The sequence below is a fragment of the Gorilla gorilla genome, chromosome 18 (genome assembly GCF_029281585.2).
Source record: "Gorilla gorilla gorilla isolate KB3781 chromosome 18, NHGRI_mGorGor1-v2.1_pri, whole genome shotgun sequence".
Taxonomy (NCBI): Eukaryota; Metazoa; Chordata; class Mammalia; order Primates; family Hominidae; genus Gorilla; species Gorilla gorilla.
In genome coordinates this window covers 97,071,111-97,098,401 of record NC_073242.2, presented here as the reverse complement: position 1 = coordinate 97,098,401, position 27,291 = coordinate 97,071,111, and the positions used below count along the sequence as shown (strand labels likewise).

The following is a 27,291-nucleotide window of genomic DNA, read 5'->3' as shown; positions in this document are numbered from 1 at the left end:
AGAGAACTGCCCTACAGGGCTTCTGAGAGGCTAGCTGGGAGTGCTGCTTCAGCAGTTTCTCCCTGCAACAGGTATTCAGAGTTGGGGCAGAAGTGGGAGGGTGAAACATGAGAGAGACAATGGGTCCGGGTAGCTTCTGATGCCCAGCCAACTAGTAAACTAATTAAAACAATTTAAACTGTTAAGAAAATTTTTGTGGTTTTATTGTATCATGAGGCATTGAAACATCTGAACAAATCAATGTCTGGGCGGTGAGGCAGCTGCTTTCTCCTTCACTTCTTTGGGTTACTAGAGCAACTTGTCAGTAGATTAAAAAAAAAAAAAAAAAAAAAAAGGACAACCTTTTGCATTACTTAAGTCTTTCCAAGGCATGCGCTGGTACAACACAAACTTCTCCCGTCAGATGCAACTAGTCTAGCATCCAAACATCATGCACAACACCTCAGTGGCAGCAGCGCACTGCGCCCACTCCCACCGCGGCCCTGCTCATTTGTGCGTGATATTTGGAGCATCTGGAGGAGTGGGAATAGTATTGGGAAGAGGAGGGAGGAGGAAACAGCGTGAGTGCCTAGCTGAGAGGAGGTCAGCCAAAGTTGTGCAGGGCGAGCCTGAACATGTCATTGGTGCAAACCCAAGCATCGTTGATGTTCTTTAATAGGAACATCTGGTGGAACCCCATGATGGGGTCTTCATCCGCCTATGAGGAGAGAAAAGAGGATTCAGTAAGGGGATCAAGAAACAGGAAGGGAATTCAGTGGTAGGAGAAGAGGGCAAAAAAATGTGGACTTTAGGATCAGGCCCTACTGTCCTGAACTCAAATCCCAGTGTAGCCAAGGGGTACTTGTGAATGTGAATTGATGTAATGTATGAAACAATGCCCCGGGCACATGTAGGCCAACAATCAGCCACGCCTACTGCTATGTGTGCTTAAACTGCACAATAATTCACCCTTAGCTACAGCAAAGAGCAGAGGATGTACCTGCCTCCAAGCACATATCTCCAGACACAAGTGATCACAATTTTGAAATGAATCCCATAGTATTTACCAAGTAACTTACAGAGTATCAAAAAAGCTGCAAACAATCTTGAAAACATAGGTTCACTATCCAATGTTTCCTGTCACGTAATAAACAGTATTTGAGATGAAAAAAAAGGGCAAGAAACCTGCAGCCAAACTGCAGAAAACTAGGATGAGACCTAGTTGAAATAGGAGCCTAGCTAACCAGCACTGTCTCTAACATCACCTGCTTTCTGGGAATTATCGTCATCAAGGAGGCAAATCAGTTTTTTGGGAGCTCCAAACTGGACAGAATCACCAGGAAGAACCTGAAGCTGGTGGGAAGCAGCAGTGTTTACTACCTTTGCCTGAGAAAGTGAACAATGAGCTCCCTACAGAGACCTCCTGAATTCTGTGCCTCTTCAGGCACAGGCACTGAGCAGGACATCCTGAACAGGCAAGAGAAACTGACAGGAAAGTCCAGGCCAGAAAGCAGGTGCCTCTGCGTCCACTGCAGAGGCCCACAGGACCACCTACAAACCCACTCTGGACTCAGGAAGCCCTGTCCCGGCTAGCCTAGAGAGAGAGAGCATGTGACCATGTTATTGTAAGACACAAGCCCAGGCCGAGGGGCAGCCAATTTGTCCTGCTATTTTTGGGAAGAAGGGTGTTTTTGTAAACAGAATCTGGCTTTATTTATTTATTTAGAGACAGAGTTTCACTCTTGTTGCCCAGGCTAGACTGCAATGGTGCAATCTCAGCTCACCGCAACCTCTGCCTGCCAGGTTCAAGCGATTCTCCTGCCGCAGCCTCCCGTGTAGATGGGATTACAGGCATGTGCCACCACGCCTGGCTAATTTTGTATTTTTAGTAGAGACAGGGTTTCTTCATGTTGGTCAGGCTGGTCTCAAACTCCTGACCTCAGGTAATCTGCCTGCCTCAGCCTCCCAAAGTGCTGCGATTACAGGCGTGAGCCACCGCGCCCAGCCCAGAATCTGACTTTAATATGCTGAAGCACAACCGGTCCTTGGAGAGTTCTTGGGGAGTCTGAGGGACCACAGGAAGTCTCTGAGAATAATAGGTCTTGAGAAGGAGGAAGGAAAATGCAAAGAGAAATAGGTGGCTCACGCCTATAATCCCAGCACTTTGGGAGGCCAAGGCAGGTGGATCACCTGAGGTCAGGAGTTCAAGACCAGCCTGGCCAACATGGTGAAACCCTGTCTCTACTAAAAATACAAAAAATTATCTGCGTGTGCTGGCAGGCAGCTGTAATCCCAGCTACTTGGGAAGCTGAGGCTGGAGAATTGCTTGAACTCGGAAGGCAGAATGTAGTGAGCTGAGATTGTGCCACTGCATTCCAGCCTAAGCAACAAGAGTGAGACTCCGTCTCAATTAAAAAAAAAAAAAAAAAAGAAATAGGAGTTCCAGGAATCTGCTTTGCTCAGCAGGCGAGGAGCCAGCAGCCAGCCTGAGGAGTGGTAGCAAGGACTGCAGTAGTGGACTGCCTCTCCGCACCCAGCTAGCCTGTCCACCTTGACCTTAGGGCAGAGTGGGAGCCTAGTGGCTTGGCACCCCAGTCCCATCCTACTCCTATACTTCTCCCTTTTCCAGATAAAGGCTCTAGACCAGTGTCTGCCAACAGGACTTTCTGCAGTCACAAAAATGTTCCATATGGCTAGTACAACCGAAGAAGTACATTTTATTTAATCTTAATTAACGTAACTTAAAAATTGCCACGTACATGTGGCTAATGGCTAGCATACTGAACTACGCAGCTCTAGACAGTCACTTTGTCTGGGTGTCCCTAGATAAGCAGGTCACATCCACAGGGAAAGCAGGGGTACAAGACTCTCCTCTGCCTGCCCACCCCTCCCTACCACTGTGGCAGTACCATTACCTTAAGCTGGCCCACAACCATGCTGATGATGCAGCTATCTGGAGTGGGCTGATGGTCCTGCGCAGTGATGCTGTGCTGGATTTTCTGGAACGGAAGGCTCTACAAGAGAGAGAGTGGGAGGTGGGAGAACCAAGGCCAGAAGGGGTGGGAAAGGAGCCACCTGCACCCTGACTTTCATCCCTACTTACAGACAACTTCTCCACAATGGCAGCTTTCCCCTGGAACTGTTGTCCTTCCCACGTAAGGCATGACGCGTCAATCTGAAAAAGGCACAGGAAACCCCAGGGTTGGGGCCTCAGAGTACAAGTATCTCTAAGGCCCTGGAAAGACTCTGAAAAGGGCCTTGCTTGGAGAAGTGTGGCCACACTTCAGTTTCCCTGTCTAAAGAAGGAGACTGAGTATAGCCCCCAAACATTACACTATCAACATCTTCAGTTATACCCCACTGACCCTGGGCCCAGGCTCTGAAAGACTATTTAATAAAATATATTTCCCATTTGTATTTAAGAAGTCATATGGTCTCTGATATGCATAGGCCCAGGAGGGCTATATTGGCCTGAGCTCAGCCATCCTGCTGTGTGGTCAGTCAGTGTCAGTCCCAAAAGGTCATCAGAAATGTGGCCAGGCATGGTGGCTCATGCCTGTAATCCCAGAACTTTGGGAAGCCAAGGCGGGAAGATCACGAGGTCAGGACATCGAGACCAGCCTGACCAACATGGTGAAACCCCAGCTCTACTAAAAATACAAAAATTTTCCAGGCATGGTGGCGCACGCCTGTGATCCCAGCTACTTAGGAGGCTGAGGCAGGAGAATTGCTTGAACCCAGGAGGCGGAGGTTGTAGTGAGCCGAAATCGCACCACTGCACTCCAGCCTGGGTGACAGAGCAAGACTCCATCTCAAAAAAAAAAGTCATCAGAAATAACTTGGAAAAATTCCACATTCATCACCCTCCAGGGCTGAGGCTAAGTTCCACTGTGGACTTTCTAGCTAGCCTTCTGGATACCCATGGGATCAGGGAGAGATAGAGGCTGACAGGGCCTTCCAAGGCCTAGTCTGGGACCCTGCCTACCACCAAGAAGCAAAATCTCAAATGTAACCCACTTAGCTTAGTTCCACCTCAAATCTTCCCTTCCACAGCCTTCAAGGGCAGAACTCAAAAGGGCCTCTGCTGCTTACTAGCTGTGACATTAAGTAAGTTATTTCTCTGAGTCTTAGTTTCCTAACCTTCAAAGGGGTAATGTGCTGAGTATTATGAAATAATAAATATAAATTGTTCTTTTAGGACCTTGCTAATAACTCTCTTCTCTGGCTCAGGCCTGCTTTAAGAGATAATGAGGCCAGGTGCAGTGGCTCACACCTGTAATCCCAGCACTTTGGGAGGCCAAGGTGGGTAGATCACTTGAAGTCAGGTGTTCCAGACCAGCCTGGCCAACATGGTGAAACCCCGTCTCTTCTAAAAATACAAAAATTAGCTGGGCATGGTGGTGCGCACCTGTAACCCCAGCTACTTGGGAGGCTGAGGCATGAGCATTGCTTGAACCTGGGAGGCAGAGGATGCAGTGAGCCAAAATCGCATGAATGCACTCCAGTCTAGGTGACAGAGTGAGACTCCATCTCAAAAAAAAAAAAGGGAGAGTGATAATGAGGCACAAGTGCCAGGATCTCAGGTCAGATCACTTCAAGGTTTCAAAAACTCTATGCTGGGCATGGTAACTCACACCTGTAATCCCAGCACTTTGGGAAGCCAAGGCAGGCGGATCACCTGAGGTCAGGAGTTGGAGACTAGCCTAGCCAACATGGTGAAATGTCACCTCCACTAAAAATACAAAAATTAGGTGTAGCCGGGCACAGTGGCTTATGCCTGTAATCCCAGCACTTTGGGAAGCTGAGGCGGGCGAATCACCTGAGGTCAGGAGTTCAACAACATCCTGGCCAACATGGTGAAATCCCATCTCTACTAAAAAGTACAAAAATTAGCCAGGCGTGGCAACACGTGCCTGTAGTCCCAGATACTTGGGAGGCTGAGACAGGAGAATAGCTTGAACCCAGGAGATGGACATTGCAGTGAGCCAAGATTGCACCACTGCACTCCAGCCTGGGCGACAGAGTGAGACTGCATCTCAAGAAAAAAAAAAAAAATTAAGCTTGGTGGTGCATGCCTGTAGCCTCAGCTACTCCTGAGGCTAGGCACAAGAATCGCTTGAACCCAGGAGGCAGAAGTTGCAGTGAGCTGAGATCACCCCACTGCACACCAGCTTTGGTGACAGAGTGAGACTGTCTCAAAAAAAAAAAAAAAACTCTGCTATGATAATGACAATCAAATATCTGTGCTGGAATTGGTCTTCCACTAATAAAATTTCGTTATTTTTTCCAAAATTTCTGAATGGACACTGACTTTCTGGAGACAGACAGAAAAGACTGTGGAGAGTCAGCCCAATCAGGCTCTGAGACTGTGCCTGGATTACTCCTATCACCCCCATCCTGGGCTCACCTGCCAGATCAATCACATTTTTGTGACTGACTCTCAGGCAGAGTCAAGTACAATTAGTTCTTGGTGTATATGGACATCATTAAAAGAGCAGCAAATGCCGGGCGCGGTGGCTCACGCCTGTAATCCCAGCATGTTGGAAGGCCAAGGTGGGAGGATCACGAGGTCAGGAGTTCGAGACCAGCCTGGCCAACATGGTGAAACCCCATCTCTACTAAAAATACAAAAAATTAACTGGCCATGGTGGCAGGCGCCTGTAATCCCAGCTACTCGGGAGCCTGAGGCAGGAGAATCACTTGAACCCAGGAGGCAGAGGTTGCAGTGAGCTGAGATCGAGCCATTGCACTCCAGCCTGGCGAAAGAGCAAGACTCCATCTCAAAAAAAAAAAAAAAAGAGCAGCCAGCAATGCCTGCATAGAAGGGTTTGTGAAATGACCTATCAGCCTCCCTGGGCTAACCTCATTTGTTTTCCATGAGCATTCAGGAGCCTTGGATCCAAAAGGAAGCTGGACCCCAGGCCTCCAGGAGAGCTCAGCTTTGCACTGAGGATGCTCATGGCTGCTGCCTCCAGAGGGCACCATGAGCCCTAACCTCTGCCTGTTGCTGCCCAATCCAAAACCATGTGCCATGACAAGTGCTGGCCACATGGAATGGCAAGCCCAGAACACCCTGCCCAGAATAGCAGGATTCTCACTCTTGTGGAAGTTGACAAAAGGAAAAGTATAGACCAGGTAATTACTTGGGCCAAGCCTCAGACCCCTGTCCCATGGACAACAGCTCAGATACAGAGGTGTAGCCAGTCCAGATAGGGCTGCCAGAACTTGTGAACCGGATACACTGGCCCAACATCCAAATTGATCCCCTGGGGTCCATTCTGGCCCTAGAGCTGGAAACTTACGTAAATTGCGCCTAGTTGGGTTCTATCATTATCAAATAACTGGTAGTAATGTTGAATGAAGCTGGATCCAATCTGCTCCCAAATTGGCTTGTCTCCCATTCTGGAGCGTCACCCGGCCTCACGGAGACCTGCAAGACCAATGAGACCAGGAGGGAAGCATTGGTACCACGAGAGTAGGTGACCAGCGACTGACCCCCACCCCTCACTGGCCTTCCTGGAGTCCTTTGCTGAGATCTGTTCTCTCAGAGAACACGGACAGGCCCTGGGGAGCTGGCAGGAGACCCCTCCCAAGCCAGACCAGTGCTAGGAGCCCAGAGGTAGATCAGACCCAGCCTTTCCTTTGAGTTCTTGGTTGATGAGACACATAGATGATAGGGTCGTGGAGCACACAGGAGGGGTGCTAAGGGTGGATCTACAACAAAGAAAGGTCAGAGCAGGCCCTTGAAAGCCCAGTAAGGGGAAGGGCCTTATGGGAGGAGTTAAGCACTCCTCCAGTATCTTTCCATGTAATCCTCTCAACAACCTGCAAGGACAGAGTTATTGCTATTCTTCCCACTTTACAGCCAAGAACAACTGATACCTGTGTGTGTGTACTATTTTGTACTACAGCCCTCAGGCCCCCAACACTGTCCCAGGGCTACGCTGACAAATGGAAGACCCAGTGAGGATGTGGGGAGATTCTCAAGGCCTCTCTTTTTTTTTTTTTTTTTTTTTTTTTTGAGACAGAGTTTCACTCTTGTTGCCCAGGCTGGAGTGCAATGGCGTGATCTTGGCTCACTGCAACCTCCGCTCCCTGGGCTCAAGTGATTCTCTTGCCTCAGCCTCCAGAGTAGCTGGGATTACAGGCGCCCGCCAACACACCCAGCTAATTTGTATTTTTAGTAGAAATGGGATTTCACCATGTTGGCCAGGCTGGTCTCGAACTCCAGACTGCAAGTGATCCACCCGCCTTGGCCTCCCAAAGTTCTGGGGTTACAGGCGTGAGCCACTGTAAACAGCCAAGGGCCCTCTTCTGCCAAAAACAGCAAGTGATCCCTTAGTCTCATGGGGGCAGTTTACTTCCCTGAGGCCAGATGATTACCTGACCTGGCCCTTTCTAGGATATTTCTTCATTGATGGGAGTGACTCCTACCCACTTCAGAGCTGGGGACATGAGTTCAAGGATCAGAGGGAAAGCTGAGGGTTGTGGGAAGAGGGGATGGAGGCTGTGAAGGGAAACATGTCATCCCTTCATATCCCCTCATCCCAGCATTGCTTTTACCCTAAGGAGCTGTCTCTCTTGGGTCTCTGAGAGGAGGCCCCCTCCCAACTAGAGACCATGGCTGTAAGGATACTGGATGGAAAACCCAAGCCCCAGATGCGAGAGCCGCTTGGGCTTTGCTAGGCTGCTTCCAAGTAGGGAAGCCCACATCTTGCTGCGGATCCCCTGACTGCAGACCCACGTGTTGTTCTGTGGATGGCCCCAACTGTAGAGCAGCCCACCCCCTCTGTCTTGATAATAGGACTCTGAACCAAAGCAGTGAGGAGGTGGATTCCACCCCAGCAGACAAGCATTCGCAGTGGTGGGATCTGATGCAAGTCACTGCCCTTCTTAGGGCCTCAGCCTCCTCCACTATAAGATGGGGATGGCAACCTGACAGTGCCGGTGGTTGTGAAGCTTCTCTAAGGGAACATGATAAAGCCCTCAGCTCAACATGGTAAGTGCTAGCTCACTCCAGTCCGTGTGACCTCGCCCAAAGCCAGAGGAGCCAGCGGGGAGGAATCGTGTAGGGAAAGAGTGACAACGCAGCCAATCCTCCACTCTGTGACCAACACTCAAGCCAATGAGGGAGCAGGAAGCTAAGCCAGCTTTATTTTAGGTCCCCTAGGAGGTAGTGGCACTAAAAATAGAAGCTCAGTGCTGGGATGACTAAGAAATGTCCAGGAAAATCTAAAGCAAGCAGGGGAGAAAGCTTGGATCCAGTCACGCCTGCCACACAGGAACACAAGGTGTGTCCTAGTTCATACTCTGCCAAGAAAGAAATCAACAAGTAGGGAAAGCACAGGACCATCATCTAGTCTTCACTGTGGTCTTGGTCACATTTCCAAGGGGTCAGACGCTGGCTGTACTCACACACAAACTTAGAGGACCTAAGGCAGAGCACAGCTCCCACCTCTGGCATTTCTGCCCCGTCCACCCTGGTACTTGCTATGCTTAGTCACTCAATGTGCCCTGACCCTGCTGCAGCTTCCAAGGTGCCATACCCAGTGCCTAAGAGCTCTGAGTGTAGGGGAAAAGCTGGAGGAATGGATAAGGGCCATGTCTCCTTCTACCCTTGGCTCAGAGCAAAGTTGGGCAGTCCTCAGAAAGGGTATGCCAACCAGAAGAAACAGCACCAGCAAATGTCCCGGGGCATGAAAAGGGTCTCGCTCTGTCCCCCAGGTCAGGGTACAGTGATGCCATCTCATCTCCCTGTAGCCTCGACCTTCAGGACTCAAGCAATCCTCCCACTTCAACCTCCCAAGGAGCTGAGACTCCAGGCAAGCTCCACCACGTCTGGCTGCTTTTTGTGTTTTCTGTAGAGACCGGGCTTCACCATATTGCTCAGGCTGGTCTCAAACTCCTGAGCTCAAGTGATCCACCCAGCTTGGCCTCCCAAAGTGCTGGGATTACAGGCATGCACCACCATACCCGGCCTGTGATAACTTTCTGATACAAAAACTCCTTGACTGAAGTAGTGGTAGAAGGAAATGGGGTGGAGGGATAAAGGAAGAGAAAGACCCTTTGGCCTGGTAGGGCAGAGAAGAGTGGGGAAGAGTAAGCTCTCTGAGGAATAGGACACATCAGGGGCTCCCAGAAAATGACAAGGAACCTTCAAAACTATGTGGATTGAGGCCTGCTTCACTGTCTTGTGTTTATTTCCAAGTAGTGATCACAACAGCCACATAGTCAGAATCCACTGTGATCCAGTGATGTCGTTGGGTCTTGCCCTAAGCTCATCTGGTACATCAGTGCTGACACTGGGTCCTCTGGTCAAGGCCCGTCTCTTTTTTCTGCTAACTCTGCATCCCTGAGCTCTAAACCACAAAGCTGACCATGCTCCACCCCTACAAACACCCTTGCTTTTGGCTTAAAGGCCAAACTCCCTAAGCTCCACAGGTGGCCATCCACCCTCATCCCCATCTCCCTAGCCATTCCCTCCTACCTCGATCCAGCTACATACAGACACAACAGAACCTACTGAGAGCCTGCTCACCATGTTTTGTACACAGGAAAGTTCCCTCCTGCGATCCCCACCCTTCCCACGGGAGGCAACACTCTTGAGTCCAAAAAAAGAAGCAAGAGTGCACAGCCCCCATCCTATCCCCATGCAACATGAGGGAGGGGTCCAGGCCAGGCTGGAAGATGTTCCCCAGAATAGCCAGCAAGCTCTGATCTTGTTTCTAACACATTTACTGTGCAAGTAACAGGCTGGAAACAAAAAACCCCGGGCTCAGAGGCAGCCTCACGTTAGACTGGGGACTGACCATCCTGACAGCTTCTCCTACAGCTCTTGTGAGAGGGCCGCTGACCACACCGTCTCCTGCTTCACCCCAACAGTCCGCAGGCTGAGGCCAGGCTCCTTGAGGAGCAGAAGACTCTGATGACCTCTCACCCACTGAACACCAGCCTTCACTGACCCTTAGGTCTCTGTGAGTGCAAAGACCCTCCAAGAATGTCTCAGCAACTGTGGCCCTCTCCCAACACATTTGCACAGAGGTAGAGATGCCCCAGCCTTGTGAATAATTTTCAACTGTTCAACCATAGACCCCAGGTTAAAACCTCTGACCCAGGAGATCCCGTTAGGCAACAGAAAAACTCCATTTTTATCTTCCAATTTTAAGTGTTTCCAAGAACAAAACTCAAAATAACAGCGTCTGGCTGTGAACACTTCATTTTCACTAATGCATATGAGGCACAGAAATGTGCAAAGAGCTTATGTGCACTTGTTTGTAACCACACCCTGTGAGTCAACCCCCTTGTTAGAGATGACCAAAAGGAGATTCAGCGAGGTTAGCCAACTCCAACTCGCTCTAAGTCAGCAGCTGATAGGTGGTGGAATTGGACTGACCAGATTTGGAGGCCTCTCCAGAGTCAGGACTTCTAGTGACAACTTGGGCCTGGAGACAAGAACAGACTACATCAGTGAGAGCACTCCTCTGAGCCTGGCTCTCTCAGAAAGGGGCAAGGCAGTCCTGAACCAGGGCTTCCACATCCAAACAAAGGCCTCAGGCAGAAGAGTTCCACATCAAACCTAGAGTCCAAACAACAGGAGTTTTCATGGAGGATGATGTCAGCTTTCTCAAACCTTCGAGGTCACAACCCTGTTCTACCATCTCAGCAAAGCAGACACAGCAGACAGAGATCCTAGCCTGAGGCAGGAGAGTGATCGGGAAGACGATATCACTCCTTCCAGACTGGCACACAGAAAGATTCTCATGTGTCTGCTGAAGCCCACAGGGAATGCCAGCAGATTTGCATGGCCTGCAGTGAGGGCCCCAAAATCGGTACCAGTCATGGCTATCCTCCACACATGCTATCACGGAGGCCAAAAACACAGCCCTGAAGCACAGCCTGGAAAGGACTCCTCCAACAGGGAAACTGATAGCCAACATGGCTTAAACCCCTCAGGCCCAAGGCTGGGCATGGTAGCTCACATCTGTAATCTCAGCACTTTGGAAGGCCCATGCAGGAGGATCACTTGAGTCCAGGAGTTCCAGACCGGCCTCAGCAACAAAGCCCCATATCTATAAAAAATTTTAAAAATTAGCTGGGCATGGTGGTTCACTCCTGCAGTCTCAGCTACTCAGGAGGCTGAGGTGGGAGGATCACCTGAGCCTGGGAGGTCCAGGCTACAGTGAGCTGTGAACTTACCACTGCAATCCACCCTGAGTGACAGGGCAAGACTCTGCCTCAGAACAAACAAAAAGGCTGGGCATGATGGCTCACACCTGTAATTCCAGCACTTTGGGAGGCCAAGGTGGGCAGATCACGGGGTCAGGAGATCAAGACCATCCTGGCTAACATGGTGAAACCCCGTCTCTACTAAAAATACAAAAAATTAGCTGGGCATGGTGGCAGACACCTGTAGTCCCAGCTACTTGGGAGGCTGAGGCAGGAGAATGGCGTGAACCCAGGAGGCGGAGCTTGCAGTGAGTGGAGATTGCGCCACTGCACTCCAGCCTGGGCAACAGAGCCAGACTCCATCTCAAAAAAAAAAGAAAAAAAAAAAAAAACAATAAAATAGCTGGCCATGGTGGTGTACACCTGTAATCCTAGCTACCCGGGAGGCTGAGGCAGAATTGCTTGAACCCGAGAGGTGGAGGCTGCAGTGAGATGAGAACGCCCCACGGCATTCTAGGCTGGGTGACAGAGTGAGGCTCCATCTCCAAAAAAAAAAAAAAAGGCCTGGCGCAGTGGCTCACGCCTGTAATCTCAACATTTTGGGAGGCCAAGGCGGGTGGATCACCTGAGGTCAGGAGTTCCAGACCACCCTGGGCAACATGGTGAAACCCCATCTCTACTAAAAATACAAAAATCAGGCCAGGCACGGTGGCTCACGCCTCTAATCCCAGGACTTTGGGAGGCTGAGGCGGGTGGATCACCTGAGGTCGAGAGTTCCAGACAAGCCTGGCCAACATAGAGAAACCCCGTCTCTACTAAAAATACAAAAAATTAACTGGGCATGGTGGCAGCTAATTTTTCCCTGTAATCCCAGCTACTCAGGAGGTTGAGGCAGGAGAATCGCTTAAACCCGGGAGGCAGAGGTTGCGGTGAACCGAGATTGTGCCATTGCACTCTAGCCTGGGCAACAAGAGCAAAATTCCACCTCAAAAAACAAACAAACAAAAAAAATCATCAGCTGGGTGTGGTGGCATGCACCATGTAATCCCGGCTACTTGGGAGGCTAAGGCAGGAGAACTGCTTGAACCCGAGAGGTGGAGGTTGCAGTGTGCTGAGAACACCCCACTGCACTCCAGCCTGGGCAACAGAGTGAGACTCCATCTCAACAAACAAACAAAAACAAACCCTCGGAGCCAGAGTGTAAAAAGTGTCTTGCGGGTGTGGTGGCTCACACCTGTAATCATGACTGTAATCCCTTGGACACTTTGGGAGTCCAAGGCAGGAGGACTGCTTAAGCCCAGCAGTTCAAGACCAGCCTGGACAACATAGTGAGACCTCATGTCTACAGGAAAAAAGAAAAAAAAAAGAAAAAAGAAAAAGCTGGACGTAGTGGAATATGCCTGTAGCCCCAGTTACTCGGGAGGCTGAGGTGCGAGGATGGCTTGAGCCAGGGAGGTCCAGACTGGGCAACACAGTGAGACCTTGTCTCAAAAAAAAAAAAAAAAAGTGTCCTGAAGGCAGAGCAGCAGCAACCAGACAGGAAGACACTGCTGGGTGTCAGTCCTTCTGGAAGTCCCCCACTGATTTTATGGTCTGAGGAGGGGTGCTACTATGTATTCTGTCCCATGGCACCTGGAACAAAGTCTCAACCACTTATCCTGTCCTAGGTGACCTGGCCCTCCTGGCTGTCCAACCTCATCTCTTGCCACTCCCTCCCCTCCTCTACAGTTGCACCAGGCAATTTCCTCTATCTGGAACATGCTGAGTCTGTTCTCATCGCAGGGCTTTGCAACTGCTGCTCCTTCTATCTGGACCACTCTACTTCCTAGATCTTCGTGTGTCACATATGTGCCAGCTCGAATGTCACCTCATTCACACCTTCCCTGACCACTTGGTCTAAAGTAGCTGTCTAGTGGCCAGGCACAGTGGCTCACGCCTGTAATCCCAGCACTTTGGGAGGCTGAGCAGGCAGATCACTTGAGGTCAGGAGTTCGAAACCAGCCTGGCCAACATGGCGAAACCCCGTCTCTACTAAAAATACAAAAACTAGCCAGAAATGGTGGCATGCGCCTATAGTCCCAGCTACTCGGGAGGCTGAGGTGGTAGAATCACTTGAACCAGGGAGGCAAATATTGTAGTGAGCCGAGATCATGCCATCGCACTCCAGCCTGGGCGACAGAGTGAGATTCGGTCTCAATTAAAATAAATAAATAATAAAGTAGCTGTCTGATTACCCATTTTGCCTCCTGTATTGTTTTCTTAGCACTTATCACTGCATGACATTGTCACATTTTGGTATTTGTTTACGGTCTATCTCCCTGACAAAGCACCCCTAGTCATCTCTGTTCCCATGGTACCTGGCCCAGCCCTCAATAACTATTTGTTGACTAAGTGCATGAGTGTGTCAGAGCCTGGGCTGAGAGGCCAGCCCTTCTTCTCTGGAGGAGGAGTAAGTTCTGGGCAAACTCCACTCAAGTGGCCTACTGACCCACTTCCCCTCCACCCACACCTTCTGTCCAAGCTGTGAGGAAACAATTATTTGTTGTCCACCCAGCTATCTGTCTATGGCATGTGGCAATTGGGGCTTGGCCCCAATACTCTCTCATTCCCAAGGTCCTAGTGAGAGACAGCTGTGGCTAAACAGCAGGCACAGCCACACCCTCAAAGACCTGGCCTCTAGCCTGCTCCACTTCTCCCTTGTTATTTGACCCTTTGACTCTGTCCCATCATTAGTAATTGTAGGATGTTAGGAGGTTATGAATGGGGTATGGAGCAGGACCCAGCTGTAAGGAGTTAGTATGGGTTCCTAGGTGAATACTAGGTCAACAGCTAGGAAGAAGGTAGGTATCTCGCCCACACCATGGACAGGGCCTAGAATCAGGAATGGAAACTGCCTGGCCCACCACTCCCCTGGCTGAAGGATGGAGTGAAATCAGCCCAGATGGCTGGCCAGGACAGAATCCTTTCCCGGGGCTGTCACCTGAGGTCTAGGTGCCCACAGCACCCTAAGGGCCCCTTCCTCCTCTTCTGCCTGCAGGGAGGGTTCTAGAGCCACTGGGCTTCCCTGACTGGCCCAGCTGAATCCTGAGACCTGCATTCTGGTCTCTGCTCTGCACTCACTCCCTATGTAACCTCCCTTTCCCCAGTGACTCAGAAGACCTCTGGGGCCCCATTCCTTCTACACAGCTCCCATCTGTGAACTGAGCCTCAGGCCATGAACTTGATTGTCAGGTAAACATGGACTTGGCTCCCCTAATGGGGCTTGAGACCCCTAAGTGACCACTCCTGTGGCCTGGCCAACACTGTTGTGACACGCTGAGACTGAGAAGAGCAGGGAATAAAGGGATGACCATGGCGTCCACAGGGTGGTGGAGGGAACACCTCCTGTGAGTCAAACACTTCTGTGTTCTCTCACTTGAGTCTCACAACAAGCCCTGTGAAGCTGGTGATTATCTTCACCTTATAGACAAGGAAACAAAGACTCCAAGAGGTTAAGAAAGAATTTAAGACCACAAAAGGCCACTGGCATAGCCAGCATTAGAATGTCCACAAAACTGGCCGAGATGGGGCCGGGCACAGTGGCTCACGCCTGTAAACCCAGCACTTTGGGAGGCCAAGGCAAGTAGATCACCTAAGGTCAGGAGTTTGAGACCAGCCTGGCCAACATGATGAAACCCCATCCCTATAAAAAATACAAAAAATTGGCCATGTGTGGTGGCAGGCGCCTGTAATCCCAGCTACTCCGCATGCTGAGGCAGGATAATTGCTTGAACCCAGGAGGCAGAGGTTGCAGTGAGCCAGGATCACGCCACTGCACTCCAGCCTGGGGAACGAGAGCAAAACTCCGACTCAAAAAGGAAAAAAAAAAAAAAAAAAAAAAAACTGGGCCGGGGATGGTGGCTCACGCCTGTAATCCCAGCACTTTGGGAGGCCGAGGCAGGTGGATCACAAAGTCAGGAGTTCAAGACCAGCCTGGCCAAGATGGTGAAACCCTGTCTCTATTAAAAATATAAAAATTTGCCAGGCGTGGTGGTGGGTGCCCGTAATCCCAGCTACTCAGGAGGCTGAGGCAGAGAATTGCTTGAACCTGGGAGGTGGAGGTTGCAGTGAGCTGAGATCACACCACGGCACTCCAGCCTAGGCGACAGAGCGAGACTGTCTCAAAACAAAACAAAACAAAAAAAACTGGCCAAGATGCAAACAGCTGAGAGCCAATGTGGAGTAGCAGAAAGCACCTAGTGACAAAATCAGGTGGCACAAGAACATGTCCATACACCTGTCCACCTTCTTCAGGGACGTCCAGATTGGCCACATCGTAACAGTGGGTGAGTGCCGGCCCCTGAGCAAGACAGTACGCTTCAATGTGCTCAAGGTCACCAAGGCCGCTGGCACCAAGAAGCAGTTCCAGAAGTTCTGAGGCTGGACATCTGCCCACTCCCCCCGCAATGAAATAAAGTTATTCTCATTTCCCCCATCCCCCCCGCCAAAAAAAAAATCTGGTGGCAAGGAATGCAGCCCAGGCCTTGTCTTCCCCTGTGAAATCAGCAAGCTCCATGGAGCCTCAGAATGGAAGAAGCTGAGCACCTACTCAGCAGGTCAAAGCAGCTTTACACCTTAGGACAACTGAGAATTTGCATTCTCCTAGTCCTGAAACCACCTGCAAGTGGAACCAGTATCTCCACACAGAGCTCTTTCCTGGGGCAGCAAGCTTTCGAGTTTCTGCCCTCGGGAGACCCACTGGCTCTGACGGAATCATTCGAGGCTTTAAGAAACAAACATTCCAAAATTCCCCCAGTTTACTGAGGACACTGGGGCAAACAGCCCTCAGTTCCCAGGTACCCCAGAAACCCCTCTCTAATGAGGGTTCCCCATCCCCATAGCAGCCCTGTCTCCAGCCTGGGGGCTTAGGGAGCTGGCACACAGCAGGTACAGGAACAAATGAGTAACGCCCAAGACAATGAAAAGAAGTTCTTGGCCACTGGTCAGCCAGCAGTAGGAGCCCTGTGGCCCCTAGGCAGGCCACCCTGGGCCTCGTGTCCCTCTCCCTTGGCCACTAAGACACGTTCCCAGACAAACCCAGACCCAAGCAAAGCATTCTGCCCAGGAGGGCACACTCCAGCTGATAGGGTGAGGAAAAAGAGGGTGAATAATATCACACGGCCTAAGTCACTCCAAGGATAATCCACACACTGCTGGCTCCCGGAGGGAGGGACTCAAGAATTCCTGCCATATATGATCAAAGGAAGAGAGAATCACAGAATCTCAAAGCCAGGAAAGGGGTAGCCAACTCAAACTGAACTGCAAACACACAAACATCATTCTCAAATGCCCTATCAAAACATTAATTTAAAAAAAAAAAACCCAGCACCCAGCACAAGGTTCGGCTCAACCTCAGCTTAAAGAAATCCTGCCCAACTTTTTTTTTTAAAGACAGAGATCTCCCTTTGTCGCCCAGGCTGGAGTGCAGTGGCGCGATCTTGGCTCACCGCAACCTCCGCCTCCCAGGTTCAAGCAATTCTCTTGCCTCCCATGTAGCTGGGATTACAGGTACCTGCCACCATGCCCTGCTAATTTTTTGGAATCTTAGTAGAGACGGGGTTTTGCCATATTGGCCAGGTTGGTCTCAAACTCCTGACCTAGATGATCCACCCACCTTGGCCTCCCAAAGTGCTGGGATTACAGGTGTGAGCCTCTGTGCCCGGCCAAGAAATCATGCCCAACTTTCAATGTCTATTCTGTGGAAAACTTTTAGGATTCACTCCCCTTGCCCCAAAAGGACTATTCCTCTGTCCTGGAGGCCTCAACGAAAATGGTCTGAATTGGATTCTAAAACAAGCGCTATTGGTATTTCCAAAGTCCCTGCTGTCTCCTGTTTCCCTCTGTAAGCCCCCAGGCAAGGGCCATCTGTTGAAGGAACATCCAAGGAGCCTCCCTGACCAGGTCTGCTGAACCTCCCACCTCTGTGGAGAATTCCTGTCTGGCGCCTGGGAAGATGCCCTGATGGGTACCACCACAGGAACAACTATTGGGCACTTAAAGTGACCATAAGAGGGTCTCAGTGAAAGGAGGAGAAGCCATAAACCCATGCTCCAGGCAGGGGACTAGAAGGCCTCGCACAGGCCAGGCAAGCAGTGGCTCATGCCTGTAATCCCAGCATTTTGGGAGGCCAAGGCAGGCAGACCAAGAGTTCAAGAGATCAAGATCATCCTAGCCAACATGGTGAAATCCCGTCTTTACTAAAAATACAAAATTTAGCTGGGCGTGGTGGTGCGTGCCTGTAGTCCCAGCTACTCAAGAGGTTGAGGCAGGAGAATCGCTTGAACCTGGAAGGCAGAGGCTGCAGTGAGCTGAGATCGTGCTACTGCACTCTAGCCTAGGTGACAGAGCGAAACTCCATCTCAAAAAGAAGGCCATGCACAACAGGCCAGGCGTGGTGGCTGTTCCCTATAATCCCAGTACTTGGGAGGTTGAGGCAGGAGGATCACCTGAGCTCAAGAGTTCTGAGACCAGCCTGGGCAACACAGTGAGATCCGGTCTCTACAAGAAGTTGTAAAACTTGGCTGGGCACAGTGGCTCACGTCTGTAATCCCAGGACTTTGGGAGGCTGAGGCAGGAGGATTGCTTGAGCCTGGAGTTCAAGACCAGCCTGGGCAAGATAGTGAGACTTCTGTCTCCACAAAAACTAAAAAAGAGAATATAAAAATTAGCAGGTGTGGCCAGGCACAATGGCTCATGCCTGTAATCCCAGCACTTTGGGAGGCTGAGTGGGCGGATCACAAAGTCAGGAGTTCGAGACCAGCCTGGCCAATATGGTGAAACCCTGTCTCTACTAAAAATACAAAAATTAGCCGAGCATGGTGGCAGGAGCCTGTAGTCCCAACTACTTGGGAGGCTGAGGCAGGAGAATCTCTTGAACCCGGAAGGCGGAGGATGCTGTGAGCCGAGATCGTGCCACTGTACTCCAGCCTGGGAGACAGAGTGAGACTCCGTCTCAAAAATAATAATAATAATTAGCCAAGCGTGATGGTGCGCACCTGTAGTCCCAGCTACTCAGGAGGCTGAGGTAGGAGGACTGCTTGAGCCCAGGAGGTCAAGGCTGCAGTGAGGTGAGATGGCACCAACTGCACTTTAGCAGTGCCACAATCACAGCTCACTGCAGACTTGAACTTCTGGGCTGAAGTGATCCTCTTGCCTCACCTCCCAAGTAGCTGGGACTACAGGCACCCACCACCATACCTGGCTGGTTTCTATTTATTTAATTTATTTTAAAGACAGGGTCTCACTGTTGGTAAAAGAGTGAGACCTTATCTCATTAAAATAAAATAAAATAAAATAAAAAGGCTGCTGATGTACCCTAAGAAAAACTTTAAAAAGAAAGAAAAAAAGGGCTGGGCGCAGTGGCTCATGCCTGTAATCCCAGCACTTTGGGAGGCCAAGGTGGGTGGATCACCTGAGGTCGGGAGTTCGAGACCAGCCTGACCAACATGGAGAAACCCCGTCTCTACTAAAAATACAAAATTAGCCAGGAGTGGCAGCACATGCCTGTAATCCCAGCTACTAGGGAGGCTGAGGCAAGAGAATCGCTAGAACCCAGGAGGCGGAGGTTGCAGTGAGCCGAGATCGCGCCATTGCACTCCAGCCTGGGCAACAAGAGCGAAACTCTGTCTCAAAAAATAAAAAAATAAAGAAAAAAAGGCCAGGCATGGTGGCTCACGCTTATAATCCCAGCACTTTGGGAAGCTGAGGTGGGCAGATCGCCTGAGGTCAGGAGTTTGAGACCAGCCTGGCCAACATGGCAAAACCCCATCTCTACTAGAAATATAAAAATTAGCTGGATTATACCGGCAGGCGGGTATAATCCCAGCCACTCAGAAGGTTAACACAGGAGAATTGCTTGAACCCGGCGGGCGGGGGTTGCAGTGAGCCGAGATTGCGACACTGCACTCGAGCCTGGGCAAGAGTGACACTTCGCTCCAGCCTGGGTGAAAAAAAAAAAAAAGAAAAAAAGATAATAGTGTTTCGTTAAGGGAAACCTAGCCTTTTTTTTGGAGACAGGGTCTTGCTAGAGTGTCCCCAGGCTACAGTGCAATGGCATGATCATAGCTCACGGTTCCTTGACCTCCTGCAGCCTCTTGAGCAGCTGGAACTACAGGTATACAACACCACAACCACACTGGCTATTTTTTTATTTTTCTTTTGTAGAAATGGGTATTGCTATGTTGACAAGGCTGGTTTTGAACTCCTGGCCTCAAGCGATGCTCCAGCTTCAGAGCTGGTGCTGAATCCTAGAATTTTTGATATAAGGTGGCTTCTAGTTATGAATTTTTTTTTTCAAGATGGAGTTTCGCTGTTGTTGCCCAGGCTGGAGTGCAATGGCAGTCTCAGCTCACTGCAACCTCCGCCTCCCAGGTTCAAGCGAGTCTCCTGCCTCAGCCTCCTGAGTAGCTGGGATTACAGGCATGCACCACCACGCCCAGCTAATTTTCATATTTTTAGTAGAGACAGGGTTTTTCCATGTAGGTAAGGCTGGTTTCGAACTCCTGACCTCAAGTGATCCACCCACCTCAGCCTCCCAAAGTGCTGGGATTACAGGCGTGAGCCACTGCGCCCAGACTTGTTCGGAAATTTGAAAATTCTGTGTCTCCAGGTTGGAAACATCACACACCGGGGCCTGTCCTGGGGTGGGGGGAGCGGGGAGGGATAGCATTAGGAGATACACCTAATGTAAATGATGAGTTAATGGGTGCAGCACATCAACATGGCATTATGTATACATATGTAATAAAACTGCAAGTTGTGCACATGTACCCTAGAACTTAAAGTATAATATAATAAAAAAAAACAAAATTCTGTGTCGCCCTTGTTTTTTGAGACAGGGTCTCACTCTGTCACCAGGCTGCAGCGCAGTGGCACAATCTTGGCTCACTGCAACCTCCGCCTCCCGGGTTCAAGCGATTCTCCTGCCTCAGCCTCCCAAGTAGCTGGGATTACAGGCACCTGCCACCATGCTCAGCTAATTTTTGTATTTTTAATAGAAACAGAGTTTCACTATATTGGCCAAGCTGGTCTCCAACTCCTGACCTCGTGATCCGCCCACCTCGCCCTCCCAAAGTGCTGGGATTACAGGCATGAGCCACCGCACCCTGCCTATTCTGTGTCTCTCTTAAGTAATTATTCCCGTCCCAAACCACCAACTCCAAAGGCAACAGAATAAAACAAGACATGGCTCAGAGAGAAGAGATGGGCTCGGCCAGGTGCGGTGGCTCACACCTGTAATCCTAGCACTTTGGGCAGCCAAGGCGAGTGGGTCACTTGAGGTCAGGAGTTCAAGACTAGCCTGGCCAATATGGTGAAACCCCATCTCTACTAAGAATACAAAAATTAGCTGGGTGTGGTGGTGGGCACCTGTAATCTCAGCTACTCGGGTGGCTTGAGACAGGAGAATTGCTTGAACCCAGGAGGCGGAGGTTGCAGTGAGCTGAGATCGCACCACTGCACTCCAGCCTGGGCAACAGAGCGAGGCTCTGTCTCAAAAAAAAATAGTGATAGGCAGATAGGCTCCTATACACGAAGGGACATAATTTTGAGCTAATTGAGAACTGAGGCATCTTGTATCCTGCCTCATCCTTGTGCAGCAATATCCCAACCACCGAATGCCAGGTCCCACTTCCAAGTCAGCCCTACATGAATAGAGGATGCAGATAGATCCTGGAGAACCTCAGGCTACTTCTCTTATATCTGAGACCTAAAAGGCCCGCCAAGTTCCAGAAACATTAACGAATTCTCAGGATCAGGATGCCTAGCAATGGCTAGCTGACCTCAGACAAAGAGGTTACAGGGAACGGCCGGGCGCGGTGGCTCACGCCTGTAATCCCAGCACTTTGGGAGGCCAAGGCGGGTGGATCACGAGGTCAGGAGATCGAGACCATCCCGGCTGACATGGTGAAACCCCGTCTCTACTAAACACACACAAAAAATTAGCCGGGCGTGGTGGCGGGTGCCTATAGTCCCAGCTACTCGGGAGGCTGAGGCAGGAGAATGGCGTGAACCCGGGAGGCGGAGCTTGCAGTTAGCCGAGATCGCACCACTGCACTCCAGCCTGTGAGACAGAGTACGACTCCATTTAAAAAAAAAAAAAAAAGTTACAGGGAACTTCTAGAGGTTGGAATGAGAGGGAGGGACCTGAATTCCTCCTACTCTTGAGTAACGTTGGAGAAGGAAAAGTATCTTTTTGACCCTGAAGAAAACCCTTGTGATCACTGGGCAATTGTTCACATCTGTAATCCCAGCACTTTGGGAGGCTGAGGTGGGAGTATCGCTTGAACTCAGGAGTTTGAGACCAGCCTGGGCAACATATGGAGATGACATCACTGCAAAAAATAAAAATAAGGCCGGACGTGGTGGCTCACGCCTGGAATCTCGGCACTTTGGGAGGCCGAGACAGGGGGATCACGAGGTCAGGAGATCGAGACCATCCTGGCTAACACGGTGAAACCCCATCTCTACTAAAAATACAAAAAGTTAGCTGGGCGTGGTGGCGGGCGCCTGTAGTCCCAGCTACTCGGGAGGCTGAGGCAGGAGAATGCTGTGAACCCGGGAGGCGGAGCTTGCAGTGAGCAGAGATCGCACCACTGCACTCCAGCCTGGGTGACAGAGTGAGACTCCGTCTCAAAATAAATAAATAAATAAAAATAAAAATAGGCCGGGATCAGTGGCTCATGCCTGTAATCCCAGCACTTTGGGGAGGCCAAGGCAGGTAGACCACCTGAGGTCAGGAGTTTGACCAGCCTGACAAATATGGTGAAACCCCTTCTCTACTAAAAATACAGAAATTAGCCAGGCATGGTGGCATGCGCCTGTAGTCCCAGCTACCGGGGAGGCTGAAGCAGGAGAATCGTTTGAACCCAGGAGGCGGAGGTTGCAGTGAGCCGAGATCGCACCACAGCACTCCAGCCTGGGTGACAGAGCGAGACTCCACCTCGAGAGAAAAAAAAAAAAAAAACTCTCCTGGTCAAGTCACCCAGGGCCATGAAATACGCAAACTAAGCCATAGCCGTAAGCCAGCTCACCTGAAATCTGTGTCCTAGAAAGTACCCATCCAGACAACATACAGGGTCTTGAAATAACTGCTTCTAGTTCTAGATTTCACCTCATTGTCCTGTGGGTAGTCCCTCCTTATTGCCCAGCTCCACTGGCAAAGTTGGCCTCTCCTGAGCCTCTTGGATGAACCTGATTTCCATGTCCTCATGGGCCAGGATATGGACTAGGAAAGTTACATCCAGAGAGAAGGCAGGGCTTGGTAAAATCTGAGCAGCATTCTTGCCTATTCTTCCTGATCAGGGAGAATAACTAGGCAGAGCAATTCATATGCAAGAAAACTTCTAGGTCAAGAGTACTTGGAAGAAGTGACCAGAAATGACCAGAAAAACATTACCTGGGAAAATATTCAAGGAGGAAGAAAAAAATATGCAGGGGCAGTGGCTTTCTTCACCTTGGGTCTCAATCAGCCCTTCTAAGAGACCTGATATTCTGCTTGCTGCTGAGGCCAGGGCTGCAGAGATTGAGCTGCTGCTGCTTTTTCTTTTTCTTTTTTTTTTTTGAGACAGAGTCTTGCTCTGTCGCCCAGGCTGGAGTGCAGTGGCATGATCTCTGCCCACTGCAACCTCTGCCTCCCAGATTCAAGCGATTCTCCTGCCTCAGCCTCCCAAGTAGCTGGGATTACAGGTGCACGCCACCACACCCAGCTTTTTTTTTTTTGGAGACAGAGTCTTGCCCTGTCACCCAGGCTGGAGTACAGTGGCATGATCTCAGTTCACTGCGACCTCCACCTCCCGGGTTCAAGCAATTCTCCCGCCTCAGTCTCCTGAGTAGCTAGGATTACAGAAGTGCACCTCCACGTTCAGCTAATTTTTGTATTTTTAGTAGAGATGCGCTTTTGCCATGTTGGCCATGCTAGTCTGGAACCCCGGACCTCAGGTGATCCGCTGGCCTTGGCCTCCCAAAGTGCTGGGATTGCAGGCGTGAGCCACCGCGCCAGGCCTGAGCTGCTTCTTTAGTCTCTGGAAAGACTGCAGCTCAGAGAAATCAACGCTTTACACGCCATCTCTCCCCTAGTCCCAAGGTCTTCTCTGGACTGGTTCCTTAATTTACCATCTCTCAATCAGAAGCGCCTTTACAAAGGATATCAGGATAGTATTTTCTGGTCAAAGATAACTCTTCCCCCAGAACTCAGTAGGGTCTCTGATGGCATCAGTAAGGGCAATTCCATAAAGCAACCAGGTTCCTGCCTGTTTACAGGCAGCTCCCGTTGTTGGGAAGTGAGCAAGCAAGTGAGGGGAAGCCGGACTTTCTGGAGCTTCCAGCCCTAGTTCTGCCACCCAGGCTTCGGAAGGGCCCCACAAAGTCTGAAATCTACGGGCCCCACCCCCCAAGGCCCCTTCCAGCCCAGGTTCTGGTTTAGCACTAGGCTCAAGAACCTCAGGCCTGAATTCTACTTCCCGTGCATTAAGTCCCATCTTAACATCCCATTCTTATTAAGTCATCCTGTCCTGCGGGGCAATTCTGTGTTGCTGCTGGGGTCTGGTCACTGATAGAGAAGGGCGTGGGCTGGGCCTACCGGGCAGGAGCCGCCTCACCCCATCAGGCCCAGATCCTCTAAGACAAGCCAGGGGTAAAGTCTCCCGTGGAATCCCCTCCCGCCTCATATTCCCTGACCCTGCCCTCCCTTCGAGAACTCTAGTACGGGCTCCACAAAGGGAGCGGTAAGAAACGTACACTTCCGAGGGGCAGACAAGGAGGGGGCGTTCACCTACACCCCGGCCGGGCTATGGTCGGGAACAGGGTGAGGGGCCCAAGCCCCGGCTGCGGCAGGCGGGCGCCCTTACCCATGCTGACTCTGGAGCGGGCCGGGTGGTGCTGCCCATCCCCGGATCCTTCGTAGGTGGCTAGCAGGACGTGGGGCTGGGGTCTGCCCGCTAGCCAGCCTGCAGAGCTTGCGGGGCTCGCGCAGGCCGGGCCAGGCTGGACGGGGCGGGGCCCTAAGGCCCCATCCGGATGGTCCTGACTAGAGAAGAAGGCCTGGCCATGGCGCAGGCCGGTGCACCAGCCACCAGCACGGTACGGCCCAGATAGGCGCCCGGCTGGCTCTCTGTGCGTTACCCCCGGCCGCCGCCTCACAGGACCGGCGGGAGGCGGAGCCGCGCGCGACACATGGCCCGGGCCCCGCGCGGCTTCGGGCCGCCGGGGGGGGGGGGAGGGGAGGGGCCGCCCGGGGACTCTCAGCGGAGCCTCCCGGCAGCCCAGAGAGCGGCTCCTGCGGCCCAGCCCCCGCCCCGGCGTGCTGGCCCCGACACTCACCCGAGGGGCTGGCACGATGGCGGCAGCGGCGGCGGCAACCCAGCGCGGTCTGCGACCGACTGTCCCTTCCCCCCTGCCTTCCTTCGCCCGCCCCGCTGCACTCTGGGAGACGCAGTCCCGCCGCCCCCCCTTTCCGGCATGAGCGCGCCGAGAGAAAACTACAATTCCCGGCGTGCTATGCGCGGAGGCCCAGACACGGCCCGCAGCGCGGGAGGTGAGGCTAAGCCAGGGAGGGAGGCTGCCGGGGCAAGCCCCTGAGAATTGTGGTCTAGCGGAAGCCTCTGGAACACTGGAGGTTGGCGCCAGGCTAGGGTCAGGGCTCAGTTGTCGCCTGGTCTCAGCTGGCTCGGCCCCGCCCGGTCTGTGCACTGGGGTGGGGGTTGGCCCCGCCTCCGTGGGAGCCCAGCCCGGCCCCAAGCTGGCCCAGCTGCCCCTCCCTGGGCCCCTGGGCCGTTTCCGCTCACGAAACCCCCTCCCCTTGGGGCTATGGCTGCCGCTGTTACTCTTCCGAGCTGTGTGGCCTTAACCAGGCCGGGCGGAACGCACAGCTCCTGCAATCCCAACATTCGTGCGCCTGCACCTCTGCGAGTCGGGCCCAAAGCTGGTTTCGAGCAGGCTAGGATATTTTTGGGACGGAGACTCAAATGTCCCTCAGGTGGGGCTTGGTTGGAGAGGTTACCCTCAAACTTCTACAGTCAGGGGTCCCCAAAACATTCTGTAAGGTTTTTTTGCAGCAGATAGAGCAGCTAAGTGTTTCATTTTTATTAATGAGGAAAGAGAAATGACTGACTGACCCAAAATTTCCCTGTGATTTAAGTGACCAGATTGTAAATAGTTCTCTTCCTACCCATTGCCCTTTCCTTTCAACGCCCATTTGTTTTCTTGGTAACACAAACATTTGTGGTAAGGCCAGTCTCTAGGTCAGACCTGTGCTTGGCAAAGAGATCTGCAGCCAACTTGGGGTACCACAGGTAAGGGAAATGGCTACAAGGCCTCTCCAGGCGACTCCTAGCCTTCCTTCCTGGCCAGAGGTCTCTCAGTACTCCTGTTCTTCCATAAGAGTTTTGCACCTTCACCCACCCACAGGCTACCCCTCCAAGAGATGGTGGTAAGACCGGACCACACTTCTGTTTTTTAAATCTCAGGTCTGTCAACACTACACTTTGCCTGACTAGATGCTTATTACTCAGCTAGTGAGAACTCTGCATTGCCCTGCTTATACATCTGCATCTGGGATCTCCCTTGCTCTGTGAACTGTCTTCTTCTCCCTAAGAAGCCAAAACACTGCCCATAACCTCCAGACACCAGGGAGGGTCCAGGGAGTACTGCTGAGAGCCTCAAGGGAGCCAATGCAGAAACAGCAGAAGTCCCTTCAATAAACAGGAGCTCAAGGATACACTGAAGAGCATGGCTGGATCCTGGAAAAGGCCTTGCTCCAAGGAAGGAAACCGGGAAGATGTGAGACTGGCCCAATAGGAGCAACAAAGGGCACTGCAGTGCTTCCACCACCTGATTACCAGCCAGATCTAACCCTAGGAAGACAGAGATCCAGTCCATCCCCCAGCCAGTCACCTACACAACCTATGTCTCACTGCTTCCCCACCAGACTTCTTTCCCAACTCAGTGCTAAGGGACTAGAAGGGAAACAGAGACTTGAGTTTTAGGACCTTCCCAGCATGTTGCCACAGACAAGTCCCCAGGCAGATGGCTTTGTCCATAAGTAACAGAGAAGGGAGTCATATTTTTTGGGGTCTGAAAGTCTCCGTTTGTGCCCCACCACCCACAGTAAACCCAGAGCTTTAAAGGCATTTACTTTTAGACATTGGCTTTGAGCTAAATTACTTGGAACTATAGACAAAAACAATATAATCCTTGCCCCTTCAATATTCAATCTAAGAAAAAATAGAGGCTGGGCGGGGTAGCTCACACCTGTAATCTCAGTACTTTGGGAGGCAGAGCAGGCGGATCACCTGAGATCAGGAGCTCGAGACCAGCCTGGCCAACATGGTGAAATCCTGTCTCTACTGAAAATACAAAAATCAGCCAGACGTAGTGGCGGGCGCCTATAATCCCAGCTACTCAGCAGGGTGAGGCAGAACTGCTTGAACCTGGGAGGCAGAGGTTGCAGTGAGCTGAGATCACACCATTGCACTCCAGCCTGGGCAACAAGAGCAAAGCTCCATCTAAAAAAAACAAAAAAAAAATAGAGGCAGGCAACCAAGAAAATGAGTCAAGGAATCACACCTCCCAACTTCTTAATGCTCTCTGTGGATACAGCTCTGTCACACCAAAGGTGTACCAAGGCCAAGGTATCTATACAACAGTCCTTGTGCCTGAAGCAGCCCTGGCTAGCTCCAGCTGCGGTCTTACCGGTTCAAAGAGTAACTGCATGCACATGCATACCAGAGGCTGTGCTAAGCCTAAGGGATGTCATGGTGAGCAAAATTCAATCCCAGCTGAGAATTCAAAACCCTCAGAGGCAAACTATCACAATATAGCTTAGTTACCAGTTGGTCCTTCTTGTTGAAAGGATACAGGGAGATAATCCATGGACAAACTGGGCCCATTTGGTGCAGTTTCCAAACTCTTTAGGGTGAGCTGGGCCAGGAACTCTGAGGACCTTATAAGGCCAGGATCCATGTGCTTAGGGCCCATTTTTGGAAAAACTGGTCATTGAAGTATCTCTACTTTCAGGGTCAGCCTGGTCTTTCAAATAGGCTGAGGCCTATTTCCCCATGTTTCAAGGACATTTAACTATGTTTTTGTAAAAATAAAATGGCGAGACCCAAA

General features: G+C 51.2%; 1 protein-coding gene across 2 annotated transcripts; it reads right to left on the bottom strand.

Annotated features, from left to right (window-relative positions):
* Nucleotides 1-179: 179 nt before the first annotated feature.
* Nucleotides 180-27,283, bottom strand: NUTF2 (nuclear transport factor 2). Of its 2 annotated transcripts, none has more exons than XM_055366201.2 (5): nt 24,502-27,283; nt 6,282-6,409; nt 3,083-3,154; nt 2,895-2,993; nt 180-697 (listed from the first exon to the last, which is right to left on the bottom strand). In XM_055366201.2, exons 2-5 carry the CDS (start codon nt 6,378-6,380, stop codon nt 584-586), a joined length of 384 nt encoding a protein of 127 aa, XP_055222176.1. In that variant the 5' UTR covers nt 6,381-6,409; nt 24,502-27,283; the 3' UTR covers nt 180-583. The 2 variants fall into 2 exon arrangements, with proteins under 2 accessions (XP_055222176.1, XP_055222177.1); XM_055366202.2 differs by lacking the exon at nt 24,502-27,283 and adding an exon at nt 24,030-24,367.
* Between the last annotated feature and the right edge of the window lie 8 nt (nt 27,284-27,291).